Genomic DNA, 27,979 nt, shown 5'->3' on the forward strand with positions numbered 1-27,979 from the left:
GCACAGGCCCTGGTGTAATGTGGATGGCATCAGCAAGTAGCACAAGCCTTTGTGTATTGTGGATGGGATCAGCCAGCAACAAAGGCCCTGGCGAAATGTTGTTGGCCTCAGCCATGAACACAGGCCCTGGTGAAATGTAGATGGCCTCAGCTTGCACCATACACCCTGGTGAAATGTAGTTGACCTCAGCCGGATGATCTGATATCCTCGTGTTGGTGTTGTTCCCAGACCATCATGAAAATGTTGTTCCAGGTTCAACATTGCAAGTGACCAATCACATTGTTGTGATGTTATTCTTTTGCGCGCCAAGCCATTCGTGCATTTATGAAATTCCAATGTTGCAAGGACAATATCAATTCTGCTTACTGTTTATTAAAGGGTTACGGTTAGGGTCAGGGTCCGTTGATCGGCGGACAGAGGCGGTTTCACGCAGCTTTAGTACAGTTTTTTGTTTTACGCCGGTTTTTCCCGAAGTCGCAAAAGTATGACATCACAACATCCCAGGAAGCAATGGCCCTGGTGTAATGCGGATTGTATAAGCCAGCATCACAGGCTCTGGTGTAATGTGGATGGTATATGCCAGCATCACAGGCCCTCGTGCAATGTGGATGGCTTCAGCCAGCACCACAGGCCCTGGTGTGGTGATGATGGCCTCACAGGAAGTACTGGCCATGGTGTAATGTGGATGGCATCAGCCAGTATCACAGGCCCTTGTGTATTGGGGATTATTTCGGACAGCACCACATGCCCTGGTGTAATGTGGATGGCATCAACGAGTAGCACAGGCCCTGGTGTAATGTGGATGGCATGAGCCAGCAACGCAGGCCCTGGTGAAATGTGTATGGTATCAGCCAGCAGCACAGGCCATGGTCTGGTGAATATGGCCTCACAGGGAGTACTGGCCCTGGTGTAATGTGGATTGCATCAGCCAGTAGCACAGGCCTTTGTGTATTGTGGATGGGATCAGACACCAACACAGGCCCTGGTCAAGTGTAGTTGGCCTCAGCCATGAGCACAGGCCCTTGTGTATTGTGGATGGCATCAGCCAGCAACACAAGCCCTGGTGAAATGTGGATGGTATCAAAGAGTAGCACAGGCCCTGGTGTAATGTGGATGGCCTCAGACAGCAACGCAGGCCCTGGTGTTGTGAAAATGACCTCACAGTGAGCACTGGGACTGATGAAATGAGGATGGTATCAGCAAGTAGCACATGCCCTTTTTTTGTGGATGGCATCAGCCAGCAACACAAGCCCTGGTGAAATGTGGATGGTATTGGCCAACACCACTGGCCCTGGTGTAATGTGAATGTCCTCAGCCAGTAGCACAGGCCCTTGAGTATTCTGGATGGCCTCATCTAGCAACACCACAGGCCCTGGTGAAATGTGGTTGTTTTCGGCCAGCAACACAGGCCCTTGGGTAATGTGGAAGGCTAGCAGCACAGGCCCTTGTGTACTGTGGATCGCATCAGCCAGCAACACAAGCCCTGGAGAAATGTGAATGGTATCAACGAGTAGCACAGGCCCTGGTGTAATGTGGTTGTTTTCGGCCAGCAACACAGGCCCTACTGCAATGTGAATGGCCTCAGCCAGCAACACAGTCCCTGGTGTAATGTTAATGTCCTCATCCAACCCCATGGCCCCGGTGCAATGTGGATGGCCTCAGCCAGCAGCACAGGACCTGGTGTAATGTGGATGGCATAATCTAACAACACTGGCCCTTGTGAAATATGGATGGTATTGGTAAGCACCACACACCCTGGTGTAATGTGAATGGCCTTAGCCAGTAGCACAGCACCTTGTGTATTGTGGATCGCATCAGCCGGCAACACAAGCTCTGGTGAAATTTGCATGGTGCATCGAGTAGCACAGGCCCTGGTGTAATGTGGATGGCCTCAGCAGGCACCACAGGACTTGTTGTGGTGATGATGGCCACACAGGAAGCACTGGCAGTGGTGTAATGTGGATGGCCTGAGCCAGCAACACAGGCCCTTGGGTAATTTGGATGGCTAGCAGCACAGGCCCTGGTCTGGTGAAGATGGCCTCACAGGAATCATTGGCCCTGGTGTATTTTCGATGGCATCAGCAAGCAGCACAGACCCTGGTCTAGTGAAGATGGTCTCACAGGACCATGAGCCATTTACACTGACCAGTGTTTCACTTTAACTGTAACACATTCATTATTTAGTTCCAACATTTCTAAGAGAAATAACTGAATGTAAAAAATGGCAGCCCTCAGGCCAGGTTTAATTGATAGAGATATATGCATGCATTGTGAAATTTATGTATCCCATATAATTGTTATTCACCTAATCATGGCATACCCACCCCTTCCTCCCTAGTTAACTGCAACCCAAAAGAACTAGTGGGGCTATTTACACACTCACAACCAGTGTGGGGTAAAAAGAGCCACCAAAAAGCTGTCAGCCACAGATGTGCTAGAAGAGTTAGAAACTCTACTTATGGAGAAACTTTCTAAGTCTAACAGGGGACAGGTACTCCTGCCCAAATAACATGATATAACCCCACATACAGCCCAGCCATAAAATGAACCAAGTCATTTAATTAAAGACAGCATGGGACCAAATGCATGTAACCAGCCTGCACCAACCTGGCATTTCTTCCTCCTGAATTAAATGAATGAATGGATGAAAGTTAAATGACTACAAACCTAAAGCCACTAGTTCCCACACTGGAGCTCCCTGACACTGTGTGTTAACCGTATTTAGCTTGTATCAACAGTTGTAACAGGCTAAGCCACTTGAGACACTGCATTGAATTTGTTCCTGTCTTAATGATTTCAGCTGACTGGTTTCAACTCAGATGTTCTGCTTTTTCCTTTCAGTAGATCAAATCAGCTCGTGCTGCTTCTGCTTCCAATTTAATGGCAAGAAGAAGAAGAAGAATGCTTCAGCGAAGTGGCATTCATGGTCTCAGTGAACAGTCATGGTCACACACTGCATGTGGTTTTAAAAGCAACATGTCTGTTCAGTACAACGATCGAGATGTGTAATATTAGTGCAGCTACGGTTTGTTCTTGAACATCAGTTCTGTTTTCTACTTTGATCACTTAGACCAAAAAAGTGTTGTTTTCAGATTCTTTCTTTTAAATCTATAAAGCACCTGCTCATTTTTTATTACAATTAGTTTCACATAAATGTTAGTTTTTCCTTTATGATCTTTTAATGCTTACACTACACTGTACACATTAGAGACATTTCTGTTTCCTGTTTCTGTTGACTCAGAGTTGTGAAATGTTCTTTTATTTAATGCACAATATGAAGCTTATAATTTTCTTACAAATAAAACTCTAATGACAAACATGAACAGCTGTGCTTATTTCTGAGACATGAGTTTTTGAATGTGTTCATATTTAGACAGTGTGCATCTGTAATCTGAAACTGTAATGGTGAACCTGAGGTGATGGTCAACAGAAGGCAAATATATATCAATATAAAACAATAAGGGCCTGTGGTGCTGGCCAATACCACGGACATTTCACCAGGGCCAGTGTTGTTTGCTGAGGCCATCCACATTACACCAGGGACAGTGATTCCTGTGAGGCCATCTTCACCACACCAGGGCCTGTCTTTACCCCCTGCAGAGTGTGGATGCTGTGCACACAATCACCTTATTTAATGTAGTAAACATGCACCGCTAGCTCAAGTGACTGACTGTCTCCATGGTTACATCGTATATTATTAGCTATGTAAACAGCTTCCATAGATACCGCCATAGCTCTCTGCAGCTGTAACACTTTCACACTTTGCAAATCATTTCACGTTTTTGATAGTTATGAAGACAGAATATGTTTTTAAGGTCATGCTAGGCGGTTGCTATGGTGGTTGCTGTGGACTTGGCTGGACCGCGTCCGATTCCTGTTATTAGCTGTCCGCCGCAGGAAGGCTGCGTTCCATTTACAAGTAGTGACAGTCTGCCGCAACTCGAACTCAAACCCCGCTTTGTTCTTTAATTATAGGCCTTTTATAGCCGTTCATGACACGCACACACACACATAAAGCACTTTGCCTCACCATGAGAATGCAAGTTTACCTAAGCTAACCTTTAAAATATCTGATATAGGATAGAAAAATGAAGCAACCAGAGATTTAATGATGAAGACTCTGGGTTCTGTAGTGACCTGAATGACTCTTTGCATACAATTTATTGAAGAGGATTTTAGAATGCACTTTTTTTTGATAAATTAGTTTGCTAAATTATAAGAATATATATTTTTTCATTTAACAATTGCAACTGAAAGAAATTAAATATTGAACAAAAATATATTGTCACATTCTGAGCATGCTCAGCATGCTGACAGACTTGAAGTTGCTACAGATTTTAAGAAGTGATAATTATAGGGAAAAAATTTCTCTTTTTCATCCGTTTAATCAAACATTTGATGCCTTAGATGTCTCAGTCCTGTAGCATTCTGCAACTACAACTAACCTGAGGCTTGGATTTGGCTGCAGGTGCCCCTGTACATCCTTCTCAACATGTGGGTACCATTTAATCACACTTCTTCCTGAGCTTTGCTTCATCACAAGACCAAAGGTGGCATCCCGTGTCACGGTCATATCATCATCCAGAAGAAACATTTGAAGAAACATCATGGAGAAGAAACATTTACGCACCTCCTGGTTTTGTTTTCTGATCCTGCAAAAAGACTGAGGACAACAAAGCCCAGAGAACACGAGATACACAACATCCAACATTCAGACTCAACAGCCTCCATAAATGAAGAGCACCAGGTTGGTTCAGTTATAGTAAATATGAGCATACTTCACATTACTGGGTATGAATAATAATCAAGAGACAAACTTTAAAGATGCAGAGCATGATGTCCCATCATCAGACTGTAAACAAACATCCACCAGGCTTCTTTGCTGGCAAAATTGATGATTCTCCTATCAGGGATCAGTAGAGTGTATTAACCTGTGGTATAAGCAGCAGTCACTGAAATATTACTGTTTCAGATAAGAAATCTAGCACATAAAAGCCAGGGTGGGAGGGATCTCTGCAAACTGACTTACCTCTGCAAGTGTGAAGCTCAACAAAAATCTGACTCTCCAGTCACAGACAAACAAAAAACTCCAGCTGGGAGATAGAAAACGCTGTCTGGGTCTTGGAATTTTTTTAATAAAGTCTGCAACACAGAAAGAGCTGTGATCATGCTATTTATTACTGCTCCAGCACAAAACAAACATTGCAGTTCAGTCATGTCAGTGCTGCCACAGAAGTGGTGCTCCTACTCCTTTATGCATTCCAAGGAAGAGGGAGGAAGTTACAAACTGATCCTACATATTTATGGCTTTATCTACAAATAAAGCGTTTTTCATGGTCTTCTTAAAGACAGCTGTAAATTCAATATCCCCGTGCTGGGCAAACAGGTTTTGCAGCTGTTTGAGCTAAGATGTTAAAGTTATTCACATAATGAAAACCTATACTTTGTTTCGGGCGAGTTCCCCATTCAAATGCATGTAATAATTAGAAACGCACTGTCTTGGCGAAATAAAGCGTTTTTGTACAACTTCATATAAATAGCTGTAATTTTTGATAGAAGGCTCAGACACACATATTTATGGCTTTATCTTATACAATTCAATATCCCCGTGCTGGGCAAACAGGTTTTGCAGCTGTTTGAGCTAAGATTTACAAGTTATTCACATAATGAAAACCTATACTTTGTGTCGGGCGAGAACTCCATTCAAATGCATGTAATAGCGAGAAACGCACTAACGTGGTGAAATAAAGCCTTTTTATCGGTCTTCATAAAGAAGGCTGTAACTTTTGATAGAAGACTCAGAAATACATATTTATGGCTTTATGTTATAGAATTCAATATCCCCGTGCAGGGCAAACAGGTTTTGCAGCTGTTTGAGCTAAGATTTTCAAGTTATTCACATAATGAAAACCTATACTTTGTTTCGTGCGAGTTCCCCATTCAAATGACCACAGACCCTGGTCTGGACAAGATGGTCTCATCCAGAAGCACAGGCCCTGGTGTTGTGAAGATGGCTTCACAGAGAGCACTGGGCCTGATGAAATGTGGATGGCCTCAGCCAGCACCACAGGCCCTGGTGTAATGTGATGGCATCATCTAACAACACTGTCCCTGGTGAAATATGGATGGTATTGGTCAGCACCACACACCCTGGTGTAATGTGAATGGCCTTAACCAACACCACTGGCCCTGGTGAAATGTGCATGATATCGGTCAGCACCACAGGCCATGGTGAAATGTGGATGGCATCAGCAATTAGCAGAGGCCCTTGTGTATTGTGGATGGCAACAGCCAGCAACACAGGCCCTGTTCAAATGTAGTTGGCCTCAGCCATGAACACAGGCCTTGGTGAAATGTGGATGGCCTCATCTAACAACACTGTCCCTGGTGAAACATGGATGGGATTGGTCAGCACCACACACCCTGGTGTAATGTAGATGGCTTTAGTTAACACCACTGGCCCTGGTGAAATGTGCATGATATCGGCCAGCACCATAGGCCCTAATGTGGATGGCATCAGCAAGTAGCACAGGCCTTTGTGTATTGTGGATGGGATCAGCCAGCAACAAAGGCCCTGGCGAGATGTTGTTGGCCTCAGCCATGAACACAGGCCCTGTTGTAATGTGGATGGCCTCATCTAACAACACTGGCCCTGGTGAAATATGGATGGTATTGGTCAGCAACACACACCCTGGTGTAATGTGGATGGCATCAACGAGCAGCACACGCCCTGTTGTGGTGAAGATGGACTCCCAGGAAGCAATGGCCCTGGTGTAATGTGGATGGTATAAGCCAGCATCACAGGCTCTGGTGGTCTACCTTACAATATAAAGCGCCTTGTTGTTGTGATTTGGCGCTGTACAAACAAAGTTGAATTGAATTGAATAGAATACGCATGTGACAGTATTTGTACAAATGACAATTGCCAATATAATTCTAACACCGCAGATAAACTCTATACATTTTTTATGAATCTTCCCCCTACCAAAAGCTGTAATATCAAGCTTAGAGAGACACGATAAACCTGACCGTACTCAGACAGTTGCTTTCTCTTATATTTTTTTATTTAATTAAATTTCTATGACACTACATAAACAAATGCGTCGAACTTAACTGGTGTATTTCTCAGCTTATCATCATGTCCTGGCACAACTTTCTACCCCTGTGTTGGTTAGCCATGTTTCCTGTTATTTCTAACCCTGACTGTACAGCTAAAAAATGACCAGGGGCAGCAGGCTACACAGTAAGTCGTGGGTGGTCGCTGCTTTCTTGGTTGTGGTGCAGTGTGTCCAGACTACTGGCTGAATAGTAACATAGTTCCTTGCTGTGCCTTCTCTCAGCCTTCCATCTGCTCAGGCTGGAGCAGTCACCTCAGAGAGCAGCTGTGGTCCTTCAGGTTTGCCTCAGGGAGGGTCAGGTAGAGTGCTGGACAGTCCTAACTACTTTGATACTTAGTTACGTACTTCAGTGTTTCAATACATAATGTGGTGCGAAATGACCATGTGTGACAACTCACTGCCTTTGCAGTATGTTTTCCCCTCAGTGTGGTCTTGGTAATTAACAAAGTTCTTTTTTTGCATTTGCTGGCTTGACAAAACTGAAAACATCAGTCAGCGACCTTTCTCTGTTTAACTGATCTTCCTGCTTTGAAAGTGGCACAACCCAGAAAACTATAGCAGCATCACACAAACAAACATTGATATAACGCTTATATTTGTCATTAGAATAAAAGTGCAGACTTTCCATTACAGTCTGCCAGTTCTGCTACAGACATGCCTTTCACAGAGCAGTCCAGGATCTTCTCCAGAGATTTACCTCAAAATCTCCAAGGAATGCCCCCTAACTGATTTATGAGGTTCATAAAGTTCTCACTTAAAGCGACACCAGTGCAGCTGCCATGCACAGTAAGATCCAAGAAAAGAAACCCTTTATCTCTTGCATTTACATACCACATTACATTCTCCCTGCTGCCTCTGATCCTTGAAGTCCACTGGCAGTGTCAGCATAATGTGAGTGGGACAAAAGGTGCAGTAAACCTGTTTTTGGCAACAATAACATCCATCCATCAATTTTCAGGAGACTATTGATCAGTTGGTTTGATATTTGATTTGATATATCTTTATTAGTCCCATAAGGGGAAATTTCATAATTTCATAAGGCTGGTGGCCACGTGATAACTATTGGTCATGAGGGAAAAATCCGTATTCCACAACTGGTTTGCAAGTGGTTACAGGAGGATGTTTGCTGTTGCTGGGTGAAACTGATTGCAGTAAAGGAATACACATTTTTCTATACTGAACAGAAAAGAAAAGTTGTTCTGTAGAGACCGTCAGTGCAACTCTCCAGGTCACTGATGGGTTATTTGCTGTAACTCATTTAGTTCTACAACTTCGAGCATGATGTTCTTAATGTGTTATTCACCTATTATAGAAAGATTTGCATAGTGACTATGAGCACAGATAAAACTGAATACAGCGTACTAAACTATTTATATATCTGTGTAAAACACTGAAACCAAATCAACTTAGCAGATGCTGTAATTGAGAAATATGCTTTTGTAAAAATATAACCTCATTGTTAAATTTCAAAACTTGTTTGGAAAGCGTCATCAACAGCTCCAAAGGTCAGAAAAGTTCAGGGTTTGTTTTGTCATAATATTTAATTCATTTCATTTTTATTAATGTAGTGATGAATCAGAACAAGAGGTGCCTCAAACGCTTTATATTGTAAGGCAAAGACCCTAAACAACTGTATTTAACAGCTCCATGGGCAAGCTGTTGAAAATCAAGAGAGGAAATTGTGACATCCAGTGATGGTTCTAATTAACACATCCATAGAAACTATCGCTTTTTGTCACCGTGACGTTGCTATGTATAAGTGCATATTGTAACTTTTGAGACTGAACATATGATCAAACACAGCTAGAGTATCTATCAGATCAATCAGAGTGACAATGGAGAAGCTGACTTTCACTTGGGTCGTTTGTGTTTACATTAGTCTGCAGCTCAATGCTGCCCTCTAGTGGAGAGAGACGGCACTGAGAAACACTGATGCAGTTAAGAAAACTTAGTAAAAGTACATTTAAACCTTTAAGCTGCATAATAGTTCTTAATAGTTGAGCATATACAGAAAATGATCTCATCCAACTCCACAGGCCAGTGCATTCCTCCTGTATAAATTGCATGAACCAAACCACCATCAGCCACTGACACTCATTTCCATGAGTATGCTCTAACCTTCAACTGGTTCAATGCATCACCACCTTTAAAAATAAAGCGCAAGTAACAGAACCAGAGTTTTTCTTTGAAAGGCTGTATCAACCCTTCTGTATTTATATTTGTCTAATAGCGCCTTTTCGTATAAATTCGGAAACTTTCATATGTAAATTTAACTCTTCTAGCCAGAGAAATCCTAGCAGGTTAAGCAAAGTGATTATGTTGCACTGACATTTGATAACTATTAACTGAAAGAGAAGCAACCCTGTTAATGGAGATGAAGACATTTTGCTAGCTGAAACAAGACTGCAATGTTTTCAATAATACTGTAACAAATTGACCATTTTTAACTATCGTACAAGCCCCAACGATGTAAATCCCATTCAGACAGCTCGACAGGTGCAAATCACACAAGAAGTCTCCCTCAGATGCCATCATAATGGTAGTTCTCAAAATACGTTACCATCATGATTGTTTTATTATCAAAATGCATTACATCTCTTGCTTTTTAAATCTTCTGGAGGAGAACAATTGAAATAGTTACTACTATGATCTGTGTAAAAATAAAAGCAAACCAACAGAAGGATCTTTACAAAAACAACAAAAAACGCAGCGCCTGGATTTTGGAGGAACCCCAGAACAGACCCAATGATTTGCTTCCATCCATCTGACAAAAGGTGGTCACTCAGACCCTACAAACAAAGATCATGCGGTAAATTCAGTGTACGATATTTTCTCCATACAAGTCTATATCACATTTCTTTCTATACAAGTACACATAATCATACATAATGTCCTATTGTGTTTTTTAGGTCGTATCTCTTTCAGTTTAAGGTGCTGGTTAATTTTGGGTCACAACTTTTATTTTTTTCCATATCTGTCAAACATTCATGTAAAATGAGTACCCTCCTGTGTGTTAGTGAGGGGAGAGGGTGGTGAGTTGTAGTGGTGTGTGGTGGTGTCCAGTTGCACAACTGGTCCCCTCGGTCCTTGAAGTCGTCCACGCAAACACGGCCATTTCCCCCCCACATCCGGTCCTAAATGAAAAACGTGAGGGAGCAGGCGGCCACCCTTGTCGCCTTGACATTAGTCTTAGGTCCTGCTGCGGCCGACGGGGGACCGTCGCTTTCTTCACAAGTCAGTATGTGTTGGTAATTAAAAAGGAAAAAATTCAAACAAAATACAGCATTCTGTGGAAAGGGAAGCAGCTCCAACAGGAGAGGATAGCAGCTTTTTTTTCACCTAGGTTTTAGAAACAATCCAAATGCTCCCTCGGAGATCCTCGCCCCTGATTCCCCTCAGCGTCACACGGAATGCAACGATTGGTCAGACAAGAGGAAAAAAGACAAACAAACTCTGCAATATGAAAACCCAACAGCTTGGCTTAGAAATATAGCCCCACTAATAAACTTCTTTTTCCTGCACGAGTGTATAGATTTGGAGAACAAAAACGATGAATGCAGCCTTGTGGGGTGGAACATAACTGGATTATAAACTTATCGTAACAAATACAAACAAAAAAACAAAACATGCAGCACCATGAATCAAAAGAGCTGTATTTCTCAAGTATAATATCAGAGCAGTTCTAAAGTGAAACCAAAACAGTCCAGTGAGGTGAGAGAACAGAAGATAACACCAAGGCAGGCTGGGTCGCTGGGGGGAAATGGGCTGGTTTCATGTTTGAGAAAACGGAAGCTGGTAATTATATGGAATGATCCTAGTTTTTAGGGAGAGCTCAAACTCCCCGTCTCTCTAATGCATCTATATAACGGATGATTAACAGGTCGTCTTCCCCCCTTACCAAATTAAACAATTACTGCAGCACAGACTCGGCCACTCGCCGAATCAAGTAACCTCGACCAAAACAAACAAGATATTTAAACTGTAACTCTTGCTTTTAGTTACATATGCATTTCAGCATTTCTCCAACCTGGATACCACAGTGACCACAGGTGTGGTAGAACTTTGTACAGACATTTGTGTGGAAGGTTTTCATTTCTGACATTATTGAGCCTCTCGAGGAACAACAATTTCAACTTACATATGATTTCTTTGTTTTTCTTTTTCTCTGAACGTGTCAGCCAAATCACTTTTCCCTCTGATTCGCTAATAATGTCCAAAGTCAATGATTCATCTTTGTGCAGGATGTGCTAATTATTTTTTATTCTTCTGAAAAGAAAGAAAAGAAAAGAGAAAATAATATGGGACAAATTCTCAAACAAGTCCTTGTTCTTCTTAGGTCTGTACATTTGCCCTCCCCAAACTCCTGATCCCTGTTGTACTGCAGCCTCAGGGGTTGAGAAGATGCACACTCACACACACACACACACACACACACACACACACACACACACACACACACACACACGGTCCTAAAAGCTTCCTGACTGTGTCCTTACTCCGGATCCCTGCAGGGAAGAGTGCTGGAACTGACTGAGGTTCGTCCCTCGCTGGGGGTAGTGTGTCGGTCCAGAGGCCGACAGCAGTCTGGGGCTAGCCTGCAGCACTGCCTGACCTGGGCTGCCTGACTTCAGGCTGCGAGGTGCCTGATGCTGACTCCCTTTGGATGCCTGCGCACCAGAGTCTGTTTTAGTCTGCCCATGGACCCGGGATCCTGGGGTAGGAGCCCCCACCAGGCCGCTGCTGTTCAAAAGGCTGGCTTTTAAGTGGCTGCTGCTGTAGCTGTGGCCTCCGTCCGCGCTACTGCTACCACTCTGCTGGTGAAGCGAGCCTGTCGCTGGCCTGGAGTCTGTTGAGGAAGTGGGGGTGGGACTTGAGTATGAGGCTGGGGGGTGGTCCTGGGCGTGTCCTTGGTGGGAAGAGGAGAGGCGCTGGTAGACGTTCTGGCCTGATGACGGGCTGTAGGAACACCGGAATGGAGAGCTGGAGGTCTGCTGGAGGAACATCGGGCTGTCAGTCTGTCTGTGGCTTTCTGTGGCCTGCACACAAATACATACATAGGCACACACTGTGTGACACTGATACATTTCTGTTCAGCTCATTTCCAGCTCTAGATGTTTATTTTGTTTTTCAGAGAAGAGGGGGGGGAGGGAAAAACAAAAACACAACTCCCCTTTTTATTTTAAGAGGGGAGCCACTCTTAAAATGAAGCAAGTAAGTTTGAGCAATTTTTTTCCTCAAGTATGTCTCGTCTCAGGTACCATATTCATCTTTCAAGGCCGACACGCCTGAAGTGATGCTACACAGGGTCAAATATCGAAACCTTGCTGACTATTACTTCTACAACGATCTCTTATCCTGTTCCACTGATTTTCTTAAACTTTGCTGCTGTAACTTCACACTGCCCACTTTCTGCAGTGACACAACAAATTCCCTACGTGTGGGACTAATAAAGGCCATCTTATCTCTATTATCGTATCTTGTTGAAAAACATACTTATATAGAGGGATGACTGCACCTCTAAAGAAAATGGAAGCGCTGAATTTAATAGGACAAATGAATTCAGCAGACTAATTGCTTTTGATCATCTCCTTCATAACGGTTGGAGAACAGAATTTGAATTGGAAAAAATTCTGCCAATCACCCAAGAAGTCATTGTTGAATACTGAACTTAATTTACAAGTAACTAACGCAAAACACAGACAGCAAGTTCAAAGTGATGTGGACCAGCTACCTGGTGAGAGTAAACAGAGGGGCTGTATCTGTGTGGACTCTTCGTGGAAGAAGCCATGGACACTGCCTGCATCTCATATCGATCTACATCTGAAAACAAAACAGGACAACCAATTTCACCACTAAGAAAAGAGCAACGTTTTAAGGAAAATTAAAGAGCATACACAGATATTTCAACAGTTATCAAAATATAAATGAATCAAATTGCTTGTGACCATTTGTTGTATTAAACTATAGATTTGTCTTTGCTTTAGAATGGCACACAGCAGGATGTAAGGGACTGCCAAAGCCAAAAGTCATTTACCAAGTACTATAAAATAAAAAAAAATAAAAGAACATGCTACCACCAGGTTTTAGCTGTTAGAGGTGCTATGGGATCATCTCCTACTGTACAAAGAAATAAAGACGCCTAAGATGACGATTACTATATTCTTTGGGTGTCCTTTAAAAAAAAGAAAAAAAAAGAAAGAAAAAAAAGAAAACAGTCAAATGGTACCCAGCGAACAGTGAATACTAATTTTCCTTAAAATAGCCATCCCTAAAATACTGCTTTATACTAGGCTGTCTATAAAGTCTAACAATATATTCTTGTTGTTGTGACGTGTCGAATGCATTCATACCAGATTCCTTCTCTATGGAGCCTTCACTCCTCTTGTAACTCCGGTCCACCTTGAAGCTTCTCAGCACTCGCTCTAGAACCCCCTGGCCTTCCCTCAGACGCTCAACAGTAGTGGGGACCATCCTTGGAAAACAGACAACTGTTAGATCTGCATTCATTTATCTGCTAGGCTCTGAATGATTGCAATTAACATAGCCGAACATGTACTGAAAGGCCAATTTAGTGAGTCATCTTTAAAAGGACTTCTCACCACTGGTTGTTGTCCTGGCGTCTGGACTGCACTGACAAGCCCTGGTGCTCCGGAGGACTGACTTCCTCTACGTGTGGGACTGAGGTGGAGTGTGCTGAGGATGAGAAGGTGCTTTGTGGAGATGCTGGAAGCGGCATCTGCTGATGGTTATGAGGATGATGGGACTCCTTGTTGTAGTGGGAGCCAGGCTGTGTGGAAGTGCCACCCAGAGAGGAGCTGCTGCTGGCTGGCTCCGAGTCACGACCACTGCCCTGCTTCCTCTTGCGGTATTCCAGTAAAGACACCTATAGCAGCAGAGGGAAGAGGGAGTCTGTTCAAACCCTGCTGCTGAGGAACTGATGGACTCACTTATGCCAGGCTGCTCGCTCAATCACACCATTCACCAAAACTGCACTGAGTGACAGGCAGACCGCATGCACCACACTAGAGAGGACTCACCTGAAAACTGTAATTACTATTAAAGAATTTTTAGAGAAACACCTTCACCAGCAGGGAGCAACGACATCTGTTGTTCTTCCATGAACAGACTTGTAGTCACGAGAGACTCAAACACAACATACTGTTGCGTTGTCAATGCAGTGTTAGTACGTAAGCTTTGACAGAGGAGCAAGCAACTTTAAATGCACCACACCATGATGCAATCACGCTGAAACAATAACTACGAAAACATATCCACAGAAGGTTCGAGCACACACACGCACGACACATACACACACCTGCACTGTTTACAATGAGAATGAGAGTGCTCATCCCAGCTTAATGTCATCATGACACATAAAAGAACAGACAGAGGGTTATGAAAGAGGCAGGGGAGTGGCATGACCACACACGCACATATATATATATATATATATATACACACACATAATATGTATATGTATGTGTGTGTGTGTGTGTGTATATATATATATCTCTCTCTCTCTGACATGGATGGCTCTTGCCTGAATCTTTCAACCAGTTTAACATCACATGTGAGGTAAGCTACAAGGCTGTACTGTCAGAGGGACCAGATGTCAGGATCAAGTTACCACAGAGCACCAAAAGCTATCAGTTTACCCCCCCCCCTCCCATAAGGTCTACAAATGGTCACCTATTAAAAGAGCATGAAAGATGTTTAAATGCCAAGCACAGTTAATTATAAGATTTTTTTTTTTTAATGCTTCTGTTGATTTTGACAACAACGCAGAGATATAACAACCTTAAACGAAACTTAGGTTGAAGAGTAAACAAGTCAATGTGGCTGACTGCAGCCAGATTTAGGCTGTGGTCAGTCTTTCTAGAGTAGGTTTTAGATTTGTCCTTGCTGCTGTGTCCACAGCTGATTTAAATGGCTAAATGACCTCCTTAACATGTCTGGGAGTTCTCCAGAGGCCTAGTATTGACATAATCATTCGATTCAGGTGTGTTGACCCAGGGTGATATCTAAAACCTGCAGGACACCGGCACTCGAGGCCTGGAGTTGCCTACTCCTGTTCTATAGCATATGACTTAACCTACATAAGTTGCTAACACCCTTTATCCATATGGATTAATTACCTTGTTCTCGTTTTCTAGTGTTTTGTTGCAGTGCCAGCTGGTAGAAACCAATAAAATGCTGGGACTTTCTCTCTGGTCGTGACTGTTATTTTCTAACAGATGAATTCAAACACTGCAGCTGAAAAGTACTCGGAAATGCACAGGAGGAATCGATGGTATTAAACAGGTCGATCACAATAGCTGAGGGTTGTGTCACCACAACAGTTATATTTCCAGGGAGGTGCACATCAAATTACAGCGTAGGATTTCAGAGGGGTTTGAGATTACAACACAACTAAGGCACAGATTTTTCGTTAAGGCAGTAAGGAAGTACATGTTACTGGCAGTCTGAGGAGCAATTGCTGCTTTACTGAACTAAGTTTTTCCAAGCAGCTTCAGAACAATTATCAATCAGATTAATGAATGTTAATCTATGCATGTGTCAGACCCTTGATCTATGCTACGCCCCTCTTCTGGTGCCACGTGATACTGTCTGTTTTCATTTTTGGGGGGGAGGGTTGCTGTGAACCACTTTGACAAATTTAGCCCCTCTTACAGTGGATGTGGATAAACCACAAGTCCCAGTTTGGAAAGAGCCATAGATGAGATGGAGCATGAGCACACCCGACACCATCATAACAATTTGTGCAATTTGTCTCTTGTGTTGAAGGCAATGGATGAACCTTACACACTTCAATGAGCTTGACTGAAATGGCAAAATAACTCTTTCTGGAAACTACAGAATCATAATTCAATGTAGGTTTGGAGAAGGGGAGAGGGCAGAGCTGCTGGAGCATGGCGTGGGTGTTGTATGCAGATGCAAAGAAACAATATTTACATGCACACTTCTAAAGATGTAGTTGTAGGGAGAATATTCACCATATTTTGTACTGGCTTGTATTCACTTCTTACAGCTATTGCCTGGTAATCTGGCTTCCCTGTCAGCAGACTAATGGTATGCTGGTTGGCCCTCTGCCTTGGAAGAAAAGTGGAAGAGAGACTTGGCAAAGAGTGTCAAGGAGCAACGAGGAGGAGCAAGAGGAGGAAAGTAAAGGAAAGAGGAGGAAGGGTAAAATCTACAGACTGGAAATCATTTCAGATACACATAAGAGGTCAGCTTCTAAATCCCTGTGATGTTTGGTTTTGAATACCGGACACAGGGGACCAAACAGATTTAAGACAAAGTTAATGGGCAAACAGAGCAAGGGGAAAAGCACATCATGAGTTCTGGCTTTTCACTTTGTGTTTCACACAAGTCATTTGTGTCTGAGAAGAAACCCCTAAGATTTACCTGCAAAGTTACCTCAAACATCTTTTCCGTGTATCATTAAGATATGGGGAACTTGCCTTCTTTTTTTGTGGTGGATTGCTGGTGTGAGGCGGTGTGCCATTGTCAGGGTAGCCTCCTCCAAAATGGGGCTCTCCAAACGGTGACATGGACCCGGGGCCCACTTCTCCAAACAGGCCCTGGCCGCTTATCGAACCGTGGAAGGAATCTGCAGGTGAGAATCCCCCTTCTGACTGGGAGAGGCGTCGGTCGGTGGCTGTCGGGTTGCCCAGGTTTGCGTTGAGGGGAGAGCAGGTATATATGAGGTTGAACTCTGTCCTGAAGGCCTGCTCCCTGTTTTGGGGGTTTATGTCTGAAGAAGGGCATGAGAGTGGGTTTAGGGAACTGGTCCCTACAGAAGATGGGCCCTGGGAATCTTGGCCTGCTCCAGATTGGGAAAAATCATCCGAGGTCATGGCAACAGGGCTCTCCATGTTGGAGGGGAGTGACAGGTCTGGGAACTGCAGCCGAGAGGCATCAAAGTCTGTCTGAAGACATGGCTGAAGGACAGGACAGAGGAAACGGGAAGAACAAATAAATAAACTTCATCGTTACGTCAACAGTAAAGCCATTTCCTTTATCAGTGCCATGATATGTGAGAAGAAATGTACCTCAGGGGATATGGACTCGGGACGATGGACAGGAGACGCCTCAGGGGATGATATGTTCTAGAGACAAAACAAAGTCTATTAGTGTCAAACCAAGCATGTGTCTTTTTCTGAAGTCTTGCAATCTGTTCAAAACCAAGAGATTGAGATGTTTAGGGGTGGTGGCCATCAAACTCTTACACACAGCCCTTCTAGAGTTTGCTGCTGTGCAACAAGATTGAACAACTAATGCTGGGCAGACACTGTGCGATTTTTGGCCCATTTTGAGCCGATTTTTGAGTCGTGCGACCGTTTTGGCGATCGGCCCGATTTTGGCCTTCATCGTGCGTCATGCATCGTATAGTATACGTGGGGTAACGAGACGCGATTAACACCTCACGACCAGCTCCCGATCATCAATCGCTTGGTCGCGAGGGTGTCACCGCAGTTTCTCACACTGCGCACGCGCAAACACAAATGTCAGCGAAAAAGACGGCGCAGCACGGCAGTGCAGCGTGTGATCTGGACACAAGCGATGGAGGCACAACTTGTAGAACTTTGGAAAGCTCACCCGAGCCTTTTCGATGTGGCCTCACAAAATTATCACGACCACAACAACCGTGAAAATAGTTGGATTTACACTGCTGCTCAATCACAGCTGCCTGGTCAATGTTTTTCATTAGCAATTTAGCAAAGTTGATGGTGGTGTGCGTGTCTGTGTGAGTGAAAGACAGAGGGAGAGCGAGCGACAGAATTTCTGTTATAACCTTCATTTTATGGACGCACAGTGTGAGCACTCAGGTTGCATCAGAGCATCGGGCCGTATAATGTGAGACCTGCATCGTGACCTATGAACTTCTAACCCCTGCGAGTCAATCGTGCAGTTTGAGCAGGAGCTGAATCGCGCGACTGAAAAAAAAAAAAATCGCACAGTGTCTGCCCAGCATAAGTGAGGTAATGTGAGGTTGTTGCAACAGGTCCTGATACAGATGAGTCAGGTGAGCAGAGTGCAGCTCCCTCGGAGTGACAGAAAAGGAAATTTGTACATCACTAAACTCTCCTTTGTGGCCTGTTGGATTTCACTGGACTTTGATAGTATATAAGCTCAGGCGTCAGAAAACTGTGTGGATATTTATGCCCTTACTTCAAACTGCAACGGTGTGTTGCAGCGGCTGGCAGGCAGTGAGGGCATAGGTGAATAGGCCAGACCGTTGGGCAGCAGGGAGCCACAGGGAGTCTGGAGCAGTGGATGGAGGGAGTCCTCTGGAAGTGGAGGGGTGATGGGTGATAGCGGGCGAAGCAGGTGGTCCGAGGGTGCTGGTGTCATTTCTGTAATATACTTGGAGCGACGCTTTTTAAAAGGTGCAGTGAGTTCTGTGATTTAAAAAACATGACAAAAACAACACAAGAACGTTAAGTAGCCTAGGACCACAGTTACAACAGTCAAACATATTTGCAGTTACAATCAAACTTTTCATTTAGTGCCGAGTTCTGAATCATGCTTCACTGATCTGCTAGCTTTTGTGCTTTCTTAGCCAGATGGAGGTGTGGAAGCAATTACCACTGGATAGGGGGTTCGGTGTGGATCTGCTACTGGTACTTTGCTGGGAGGAGGTGGACTCTGTGCCATCCTCCACACTGGCCGAGCAGCTCTCATCTTCCACCTGTTTGATCCATCTCTGCATAAAGACGACCACAACAAAGGGTTTATGAGAAAAAAGAGAAAACAGACAAGAACACACACTTGTTTTGCCACCAAATGTGAAACATCAAATTTGTGTGTGGGATACACACTCATCCATCCCAAAAACACCTTTTTCCAAGTTTACCTTTTTGTAGCAGCCGTAAGTGCCATCCATTTGGAGCGGACGAGGCCGGCGTCTCTCAGGGTTGAACGGGGAACCGAAGCGGATGTAGTGTCTGGGTGTGGTGCAGATGAGTGATGACTGAGAGAGACCTGGAAGCATGTTCAGCGTGGTGGCTAGAACTGTGGGGTCAGTGGTTATCCGCAGTGGGCGCTCAACAGGCACCTCCTGGTGGATTCTCTCTCCTCCAGGAATTTTGTCATTTAGCCATTCTGTCACCAGGTACTGAGAAGAAAATGGAAAGTTACATTTGCATAGTTCATAGAAGGTAAAGGACTTTGTACAGTGGAACCCCGACGTACGAATACCCCATTTAACGAAAAATTCAAGTTACGAAGGCACTTAACAGCAATATTTCTGCCCGTGTTACAGCAAAATGCCCGCGTAACGAAATCCGCTGGCTCTGATTGGCTGAGCCCAGAATGCCTACAATGCCTTCCGAATCATGTGACAACCCCCTTGGCTTTCGTACTTGAGCTTCACTGTTCCACTTGAACGACGTATTGTTGTTGCAGTTAGCAATTAGCCTATCGTTTACTCAAAAGGCGCGATGGGTGCTTCGACTTACGAAAATTTTCCACTTACGAAAGACCCTCAGGAACGAATTAATTTCACAAGTCGGGGTTCCACTGTATTACTTTTAGTATATGTAGAAAGTCTTACCTTCTTGGTCTTGGGGTACCGCAGATTGCCTCTGTTCATGCAGTTAAGGCCTTGGCCATCTCCATCTACAAGAGGACCACCCAGGCTGTTCTCCCCGTGGCTGTGTTCAGCACCATATGCACCCTGACTTCCCTCCTCGTCCACAGCAGCACCCTGATCTGCTGATGTTGGTGTTGTTGCCCTTGCTGCTGCTGCAGCTGCTGCAGCTTGTTGGGCGAGGGCTTGGCGTTGCCGTCGGGCACGCTGGGATGAGCTTGACCGGTAGCGAGATATTCGACTCTTAGGACGAGGCTTGGTGGGTTTTATGGGTTTAGGGGGAGCAACAGGGGCAGGCAGGATGGGGAGGGAGGGTTTTTCTTCAATAGATGGTGCTTCCTGCAACATAAATGCAATGGTTAAACTGGCTCAATATAGAACACAAATGAAATTAGAAATCTAAAATTTTTCTTCGTGACTGACCACAACATAGGTGGTGCGTCGCGTGCTGATCCCAACTCCAGTGTGTTGGGGGATGGAGGAGTTCCCTGTGGGGTTTCCTGCCCCATCCTCAGTTTCTAAACCCTCCTCCTTGACTTCAGCTCCTCCTATTCTTCTCCTCCTCCTTTCGAGGATGTTAAGAGACTATGTGGACAGGCAGACATGTAAGTCAGTGTTATGTGAATTACCGAGAGCGGACAACTTAAATCATGAAATGCAATGTGACTTACTTTTTTATTGGAGATGACCCCATTTTCATCAACTTCTCCTTCGTCTCCCTCTTCCACCTTAACTTCATCTGTCAGTCTCTCCTAATTGCACAGACAAGCATCACATGAGGTAATGACCTTACCTGACAAGTAACAAATTGAATCATTTGACGACTTCTAAAAAACCGCAAGCCTGCACTTTACAAAAATGTATTAAAGCAGTGTTTATAGATGTGGCGAGTTTTAATCTAAAGCTAATGTAGAACTCTTATTGCTGCCTAACCTCAACGCTGAACACAATTATTTGGAAAATGAAATTAACCACGCGCACCTGTGCGCACACACACACCTCTGTGTCACTGGTCCCCTGTAGATCGCTGGTGTCCTGTTGCTGCTGCTCCAGCATCTGGTTTCCATCAGCAGCTTGACTGCCCTCCAGCTCTTTCCTTCGTGCTTTTCTCCTTCGTGTCTCGGCACCAATCAAAGGGGAAGGAGGCGGCAGGGAAGGGGGACTCACCAAGTTATCCCTAGGGCTCAGGTTGTGCTTCTGCACTGGGCAGTTTTGGTTGCTTTTATGGCAGGCACAGTCCACTTTGTAATTACTGTTATTTTGTTAAAACAAACAAAAAAAACCAATAAGAAAACAGAAACTGCTGATTAAAAGAAAGGAGAACGGCAGAGAGGACAGCAACTGACCAGCTATTGAACTCGTAGTCAAATCCAATGGTGACCTCAGCGTCTTTTGTGATTTGCCTGACAGCATAGATGCACAGATGGATCATGCCCTCAGCGATCATATGCCGGACCTGTGGTAGAAAGCAAGCTTATGGGTTGTTTTAGCTGCAAGAATTGACTGAAAACGTCAAACATTGCTAACTAGCAAGCATTTAGATTTATTTTTCAAAATGCTTAACAGCTGACCTCGGCATTGGGTGTACAAGACCTCCTGATGAAGCGGGCGTCATTTCCGAAAGTCCTGGCATCAACGCACATCTCTACATCATTAAATTTTGAGTAGAACAGCACAAACGGGTATGGTCTAGAAAGAAAAATAGAGTGAAAAGCTGTTCACAGGTGAAACAATGTATTTAGACAAAATTCCGATTACATATTTTGTAGTTTAGTAGCTCATTAACAATTACTTTTTGAAGAAGTGCCCATTGACTTCAAATTGTTGTTTGAGCATGACCTTTCCCCGGTATTCAATAATGAGTGTGTCCGGCTCCAGGTTCTTTGCTGCTCGGAGTATCTTCCTGTGTTTCTGCACCCGTGTTACTCGGCCAAGCTGGAGCTATAAAGTTATTTTTTAAAGAGACAGGCAAACATTAAAAATATTATACTTTTTCCTTATCTTCTTTCATAAGTACATAGGGTATAAAGTAAAAACTATAAACCAAAATCTTGGACTCTTGGACACAGACTGCACTCAGTGTCTGAAATCCTGAAGAGCGAAGGAGCAGAAAAATTGCCTGAAACAGAGAGGGGTTGGCCTTAATCTCAGAGAGTGGCTCCTGTTCAATCCTTTTCCTTGCAAGAAACAGCCAATCAGAATAAAGTTTCCTGGAAGGGGGGAGGAACTAAAATGGGCTATTAGATAGCGGATGAAGTGAAAGACTGCACAGAGGGTCAGTATAACAAAGGATCATTTTTAACTGTCAATCAGAAAAGATAACAGAGGATAAAATTAATATCACTGGGTTCTTTGAAAACAGAATTGTGATTGGATCTTAGCAAGCAGCCAGCAGTAGGGACGGGAATCGAGAACTGGTTTTTGTAGAGAACCAGTTCCCAGTTGTCCAATTCCTTGGAATCGTTAGTTTGGTTATGGGTTCTTGCACTCTTGCTACGATCAGCTGATTTCAGTTTGTGTGTCACAGGAGGAAAATAGTGGTGCAGTCTACAGCGTGGATGTGGATATTACTTTTATGACATAAAAAGGATGAGAGCACATTGGTTAAGTGGAGACTGCTACACTAGAATGACCGTGGCAAATGCTTTAAAGTCTCTTTGTTGTGGTTTTCATCTTTGCTTTGTGTCCATACCTAACTACTAAGAGAAGATTTGTGTTGGTGTGTGGGGCTGTAGCCTCAGGTTTATATTGTTAATTGTAATTATGAGACAGTGTCTTTGAGGTCATTTTACAGAGTAAGATGAAACTAACATGAGTAGTATATCGAATGTCTTTCTCCTGGGTGTAATTAAGAAACGTACTGCATTACTTTTAAGAAAGTATTCTGTGTAATAACTTTTTAACTTAACTTTTTGAGTAACAGCCCCAACACTGATCACAACAAAGATGGGAAAAACATCCAACATGCACAAACATTTGACCACACAGCATGGATGTCATATCTTTGATATACTGCTCAGAGATGATGATTCTCAAATTGGAGCAAGGAATCGAATCGATAAGTGATATCGATAATGGAATCAGAATTGCTCAATTCTTATTCATTCTCATCCCTAGCCAGCAGATTCCATTAAAACCAGTAATGCAGACATAATGGCACAACTAAGTCACTTATCATACAGACTGGGATGTTCAACATTTTTTTTTTTAAATCTATCCATACAAAGTTTTATTTGTAGGACTGACCTGCATCTGTGAGCCCAAAACCGTATTGTTACAAGTCAGCTCAGTGCGGTTGATGGTGTCCATAGAATCCATTGAGGCATGTATCTGTGTGGTTGAAGCAGGTGTCGTGGCACCACTTTCGCCCTTTGAGATGGTGGTACTGGTTGATCGGTGAAGCTGGAGCAGTGTCTGCACATCTGCGCTGTACTGGTTGGCAAGAGCCTCCTCATACTGGTCTGTCCACTGGCGGATCCTGCTCTCCCATCCCTCTTCTGTGTTCTCATCCAACACACTAGCCTCTGTGGTAGAGTTCTGTGCAAAAGTCATGATCAAGAGAACTGTCTAAGAGTCTATGTGAGATGCACAGAGAGGAATTTTTTTTTTTTTTCTTAATGGGCTCTGTTGTCTAGAACTGTCTAATGTTACCTTCATCCTCATAGACTTCCTAGAACCCTCTCTGAAAGCCTAAAAGAAAGAAAAATAAACCAATTTAAAGAGATTGAGATTTTATCATAAAAACTGAGCTGGGGTCAATATATCAGTACAAGAAAAGCAGCACAAGAGGAAAAAAACAAAACAAACTCCATTGTGGATCTTACACAATGTAATCTTATGAGGCAGAGAGGGCTTGTGTGTCCACGCATGTATTGTGTGCATAAAAGATGATTTTCTTAGATGAAACATTAAAATACATTAAGAATAGCTGAATCTGCCCCACCTGCTAGCATTGCATTCAGTTAATATACTGCCAATTTTAAGAACAATCAACAATCAGTTGAAGTTTATAGGACTGGAGGATCTCCCGGAGAGCAGCCGACTGGCATCGGGAACCACAAAAGTAATGTAATGAGGCCTGTGGGAAGAGCTGTGCGCTAGCTAGTTAGCATCAAATTAACTAAAATTGTAAAAGAAGAATGAAGAAATTTTAATATACTTTAACTGATTCAATTAAATCTTATTTATATAGCACCAAATCACAGTCACCTGAAGGCACTTAATATTGTAAGATGCAGGGCGTGCAATGACAAGATGAAGCCATGTAGAAATAATAACAGTCACCTGTGTGTGGGAAACTGTATTTTCTCATACTCTGCTTTACTCACTTTAATCTTCTTGGCCTTCTGTGTTCCACGGGCCTTCTCTGTGCTCTTCTTCCTCTTTTTGGATTTGCTCCTTTTGACTCTGTTGACAGTGAGTTTGATGCTGGTTGGTGTGTGCTGGGTGGCAGTATAGGAGATGGTGGAGGGTGACACCTCTTCATCACCACTCTCTGTTGCGCTACTCTCTCCAGCTACAAAAAAAGAGCAAATAAGCAGGTGTTGATAAACCGCCTTCTCTGAGATGAAAACTGTAGTTTATGAAGTGAACTGTGATACCTGAGACATTTTCTGTTTTTTTCCTGTGTTGGCCTTTTACTCCTTTCCTTCTGTCCAGTCCCCTGTGATACAAAGGCAACAAAACAAATCACACAAAAAAATTAAAGGGGGTGATGTCATAAAGGCTTTTACCACATGTTGTATTATTGTCAGCCTGAATTTTAATAAAAAATAATTTTCTCTTATTTCCAATAAACAGGTTAAGTGCTACACACTTGTACCAGTTACAGCAGTTGGAACCTATGTTCCAGCATTCAGACAAGAAGGGCTTTTACACGTCTCACCTGCAGTTGTCGCATTTGATGAGCAGGCCGTCCGGCGTCAGGTTGCAGTGACACCAGGAGGCCCCATCCTCCTCTGAGGAGCTGTCGCTGTCGGCCGAGTTGTCCTCAGCAGTATCGTGATAGTGAGAGCTGCGTACCACGCCGTTGAGATCCATACGGGGAATGATGGTTTGAGAGAGCGGGGAGGCGGGTGGGGTTGGGGGAGGGGGCGCGCCATAGTTGTGATCCTGACAACACACAACGGAAGACTGTTGCATCTTCAAACAACGGGTGTTCAGGCAAAAAAGGGAAACGGAAAATGGAGACGAATGAAAATGAGGGCAAAAAAAAAAAAAAAAACCAAGTATGTGAAACAGTTCAGTTGTTAATACCAGAAGTAGTGTGTGGTTACAAAAGACTAATAGCAGGACTCATATTTATACAGCTAAACTAGAAACATCACCAGTTCTTAGTTTTACTCTTATTGTGAAATAACAGAAGACACTTGAAAAGATTAGGAAAAAGGAAAGATCAGATAGATTAAACTGGGTCATTTTAAGCCACTAAAACATTCACAATTGTACACAAGTAATCCCATTATGAAAAGTAATACTTCAATAAGACATGCTATGATTAGAGCTGATGATTAGGGAAGAGCTGTATGAACTCACAGCATATGGTAGCCCCCGATACCCATGACTCTGTGCGCTCCCACAGCTGTGGTTGTTGTAGTTTTTCTCATTCACTGCAGGGCTTGCTTCAACTGACTCAGGGCTGGAAAAAATAACAATATATATATTTAAAACATTGTAAGTGACACATAGATAATGCTGTAGACATTTCCCCACTTTGCCTTTTTTACCAATGTTACACAAGCATCTGTTTTAATAAAGATCAGTCACTAGATGGCACCAAGATCCTTCACTCGCTGCCCTGCCTGGAAGAGCAGCAATTTAGGAAATGGAATGTGGGCCGCCATTATGTTATGCAACTCCCTCGCCCTTTAGTTAAGGTCTAACCAGACCGGGAACAACCTTTCCTACTCCTGCCTCGTACTCCAATACTGAAGCTAACATCAAGGTTAAAAAAAAATAATAATAATAATAAATAACCACTGTGTGTGTAGTATGTCTGTCTTTTTTTTTTTTAAACTCCCCTGCCTGAGCTTTGCAGGAAACTAAAGGGGGCCATGAACAGGGTTGGATGGGAAAGGGTCCAACTGCATTCCAAATAACCTCAGTCACGTAGGCAGATTTACCTTCAAAGAAGTGGCAACTGTGCTCACTCGTTCTGTCTGTATACATTTTTTCAGATGCTATTCAATAGTTCGGGCATGGAGAAGAACAACATACATCTAGCTGCTTAATAAGAGGTGGAAGATAAGAACCTGTGACACAGGGAGAATAATTCAACTCTTGGATATTGGCTGTTCTTTTTGTCTGTGTAACAGACAGTGGTTGTCTCAAGTCAACTTAAAACAACCTTGAAAATTCATTTTAGAAGTCAGTTTTACAGTCGTGTCAAAATGTCACATCTGGTATTTTTTTCAGTGTCTATCAAAATACAGACTTCATGTAACATCATGTACTCTATTTTTACAGTTTTATGTTCACAGTACAAGGCAGTCCCCTTAGAAATTATTTCAAAATAACACATTTGATTATGCATTGTGTAAGCGCTTCTTGAATTCATCTTAGAGGGCACTGGGGGTGCAGCAGTGTTAGCATCATATTCATACTTTGTTAGAAACAAATAATCACATTTTCCAAACACAGGAAATGCCCTTCAAACAGAAAGAAAATGTTCTGCTTCATGATGACTACTGCCATTGCTTTCAGCATTTCTTTTGGCCTGAGCACTCAAGCTACTTTACTCTTTTGCCCTTGGTCAGATCTTTGCAATCTTAAATTCCCTGTTCAACCACATTAACGCTTATGTTTAACAAATAATGAGCAGCTAGAGCATTATATAGTTCCACATAAACACACATTTTCCAGACATCTCTGGATGGTTGAAAACTTATCTGACTCCTTGTTGTGCAGTACAGTAGCAATACACGTAGATAATCAGGTTAAACAGGAAGTTTGTTTTCCTGGCACTCTTGTTCTATTTAAGCCATGTTACATCCGCATGTGAGTATAAGGAGGTTGGGAGACATTTTAATCAGTAGAGCTGATGATCTTAACAACAAAACCCAGCTCTTACAGAACATTTCTTGCAAGTCACACCTTGCTGAAACTGACTACGTACTCTGATCCAGCAGCCATATCTGAATAAGACGTTTCAGGTGTGGTGACTCCCAGAGCGATTACTATGCTCATGACGTCCAGCACAGCGACGCGTGGGAGGGGGGGGAAGAGGGGGGAGGAAGGGGAGGGGAAGGGGGGGGACAGGATGGGATAGGGGAAGGAGGAGAGGTGAAGCGAGGAATCACAGGGTCCCAATTACAGCAACAGACCACTCCAGAGGTGGGGTGCCGCCGAGCCGTAGCCCACGGCTCACGGTCATGGGGGACCTGAGAAGAATGGGTACAAGACAGACATGCCATCAGTTACATACAGATCCATTGCCTGAATACAGACAATCAACGAATGGCTCAAAATAAGCAATGCATCTTGGAATGAACTGCATATTCAATCATAGACATGTTATCTTCTATAGACAGCTTTGTGTGTCTAATATTATAAAACAGGAAGTATTATTGTGATTTAACTGTAATATCGAGAACAATTTACTCACATTTCATATCCATTTCACTTTTTTGCAAACTGTCATCCAACAACTATTCATCCATACCTATTGCCTGACATTTCAACTGCAGTATTTATCATTTACATTTAGTCAAATCCTTTAAAAATGAAAAGTCAAATGGTTTACTCTTTATGTTTAGATCATAATTAACTGCTAACTGTATTTACAGCTAATAATTTTCGAATGTCTTACAAAACATAACTGTTTGCTAAACATAGTATTTTTTCTGTTATGTTTAGCTAACATTTCTGCTCATTTATCCTTATTGTTAGCTAGTTGCAACTTCTCGTGTAGGCCTTTAACAAAAAGGTTTCACTTGTTACCAGTACCAAGTAAGGTATTTTTGTATTTGTTTGTGTATTTCTACAGGTTTTTCATGACACCTAGCAGTTAATTTATACTTCCTGTTCTTAGTTTTGTTTATTTAAGTGTTTCATTGGGGAGTGGACCGTCAGTTACTTCCCACGAAAGCAACCCCGACTCCCACCCACGAAGGTACTTGTACCCTTGGTTGCAAATCACTGCAGTAAACCAAAGGGAAAGTGTGTGCAATGCCAGGAACCTGGACACACAGCTAAATTGAATGCAGCTGTTAATCATTTTCATATTTAGTGTGGTTTTCCTGTTATGGAATCAGAGTGTCAGCATTGAAAA

At 43.2% G+C, this 27,979-nt stretch overlaps 1 protein-coding gene and 1 long non-coding RNA gene across 5 annotated transcripts in view; both read right to left on the reverse strand.

The window, feature by feature from the left end:
* Positions 1-4,649: 4,649 nt before the first annotated feature.
* On the reverse strand, positions 4,650-5,132 carry LOC120715849. The gene is made up of 2 exons (XR_005691752.1): positions 5,030-5,132; positions 4,650-4,931 (listed from the first exon to the last, which is right to left on the reverse strand). It is a non-coding gene; the product is annotated as an uncharacterized LOC120715849 (long non-coding RNA).
* Positions 5,133-9,635: 4,503 nt separating this feature from the next.
* setd5 (SET domain containing 5) overlaps positions 9,636-27,979 on the reverse strand; it is a 31,745-nt gene continuing 13,401 nt past the window's right edge. The window contains exons 2-25 of one of the 4 annotated variants that reach the window (XM_040003073.1): positions 26,825-27,089; positions 25,246-25,348; positions 24,596-24,822; positions 24,312-24,373; positions 24,039-24,226; positions 23,362-23,400; positions 22,957-23,247; positions 21,503-21,651; positions 21,282-21,399; positions 21,057-21,166; positions 20,710-20,962; positions 20,382-20,462; positions 20,134-20,295; positions 19,675-20,049; positions 18,976-19,236; positions 18,708-18,825; positions 18,291-18,520; positions 17,171-17,227; positions 16,580-17,059; positions 16,112-16,204; positions 13,718-14,001; positions 13,469-13,590; positions 12,850-12,938; positions 9,636-12,154 (exon numbers count right to left, since the gene is read on the reverse strand). In XM_040003073.1, coding sequence (XP_039859007.1) covers positions 11,588-12,154; positions 12,850-12,938; positions 13,469-13,590; positions 13,718-14,001; positions 16,112-16,204; positions 16,580-17,059; positions 17,171-17,227; positions 18,291-18,520; positions 18,708-18,825; positions 18,976-19,236; positions 19,675-20,049; positions 20,134-20,295; positions 20,382-20,462; positions 20,710-20,962; positions 21,057-21,166; positions 21,282-21,399; positions 21,503-21,651; positions 22,957-23,247; positions 23,362-23,400; positions 24,039-24,226; positions 24,312-24,373; positions 24,596-24,822; positions 25,246-25,348; positions 26,825-26,895 — 4,530 coding nt within the window. In that variant the 5' untranslated portion in view covers positions 26,896-27,089 and the 3' untranslated portion in view covers positions 9,636-11,587. Of the gene's footprint in view, positions 12,155-12,849; positions 12,939-13,468; positions 13,591-13,717; positions 14,002-16,111; positions 16,205-16,579; positions 17,060-17,170; positions 17,228-18,290; positions 18,521-18,707; positions 18,826-18,975; positions 19,237-19,674; positions 20,050-20,133; positions 20,296-20,381; positions 20,463-20,709; positions 20,963-21,056; positions 21,167-21,281; positions 21,400-21,502; positions 21,652-22,956; positions 23,248-23,361; positions 23,401-24,038; positions 24,227-24,311; positions 24,374-24,595; positions 24,853-25,245; positions 25,349-26,824; positions 27,090-27,979 lie in introns of all 4 variants that reach the window. The other 3 variants (XM_040003071.1, XM_040003075.1, XM_040003074.1) reach the window with 3 other exon arrangements.

This window comes from Simochromis diagramma, unplaced genomic scaffold (genome assembly GCF_900408965.1).
Source record: "Simochromis diagramma unplaced genomic scaffold, fSimDia1.1 OVJJ01000646.1, whole genome shotgun sequence".
NCBI lineage: Eukaryota > Metazoa > Chordata > Actinopteri > Cichliformes > Cichlidae > Simochromis > Simochromis diagramma.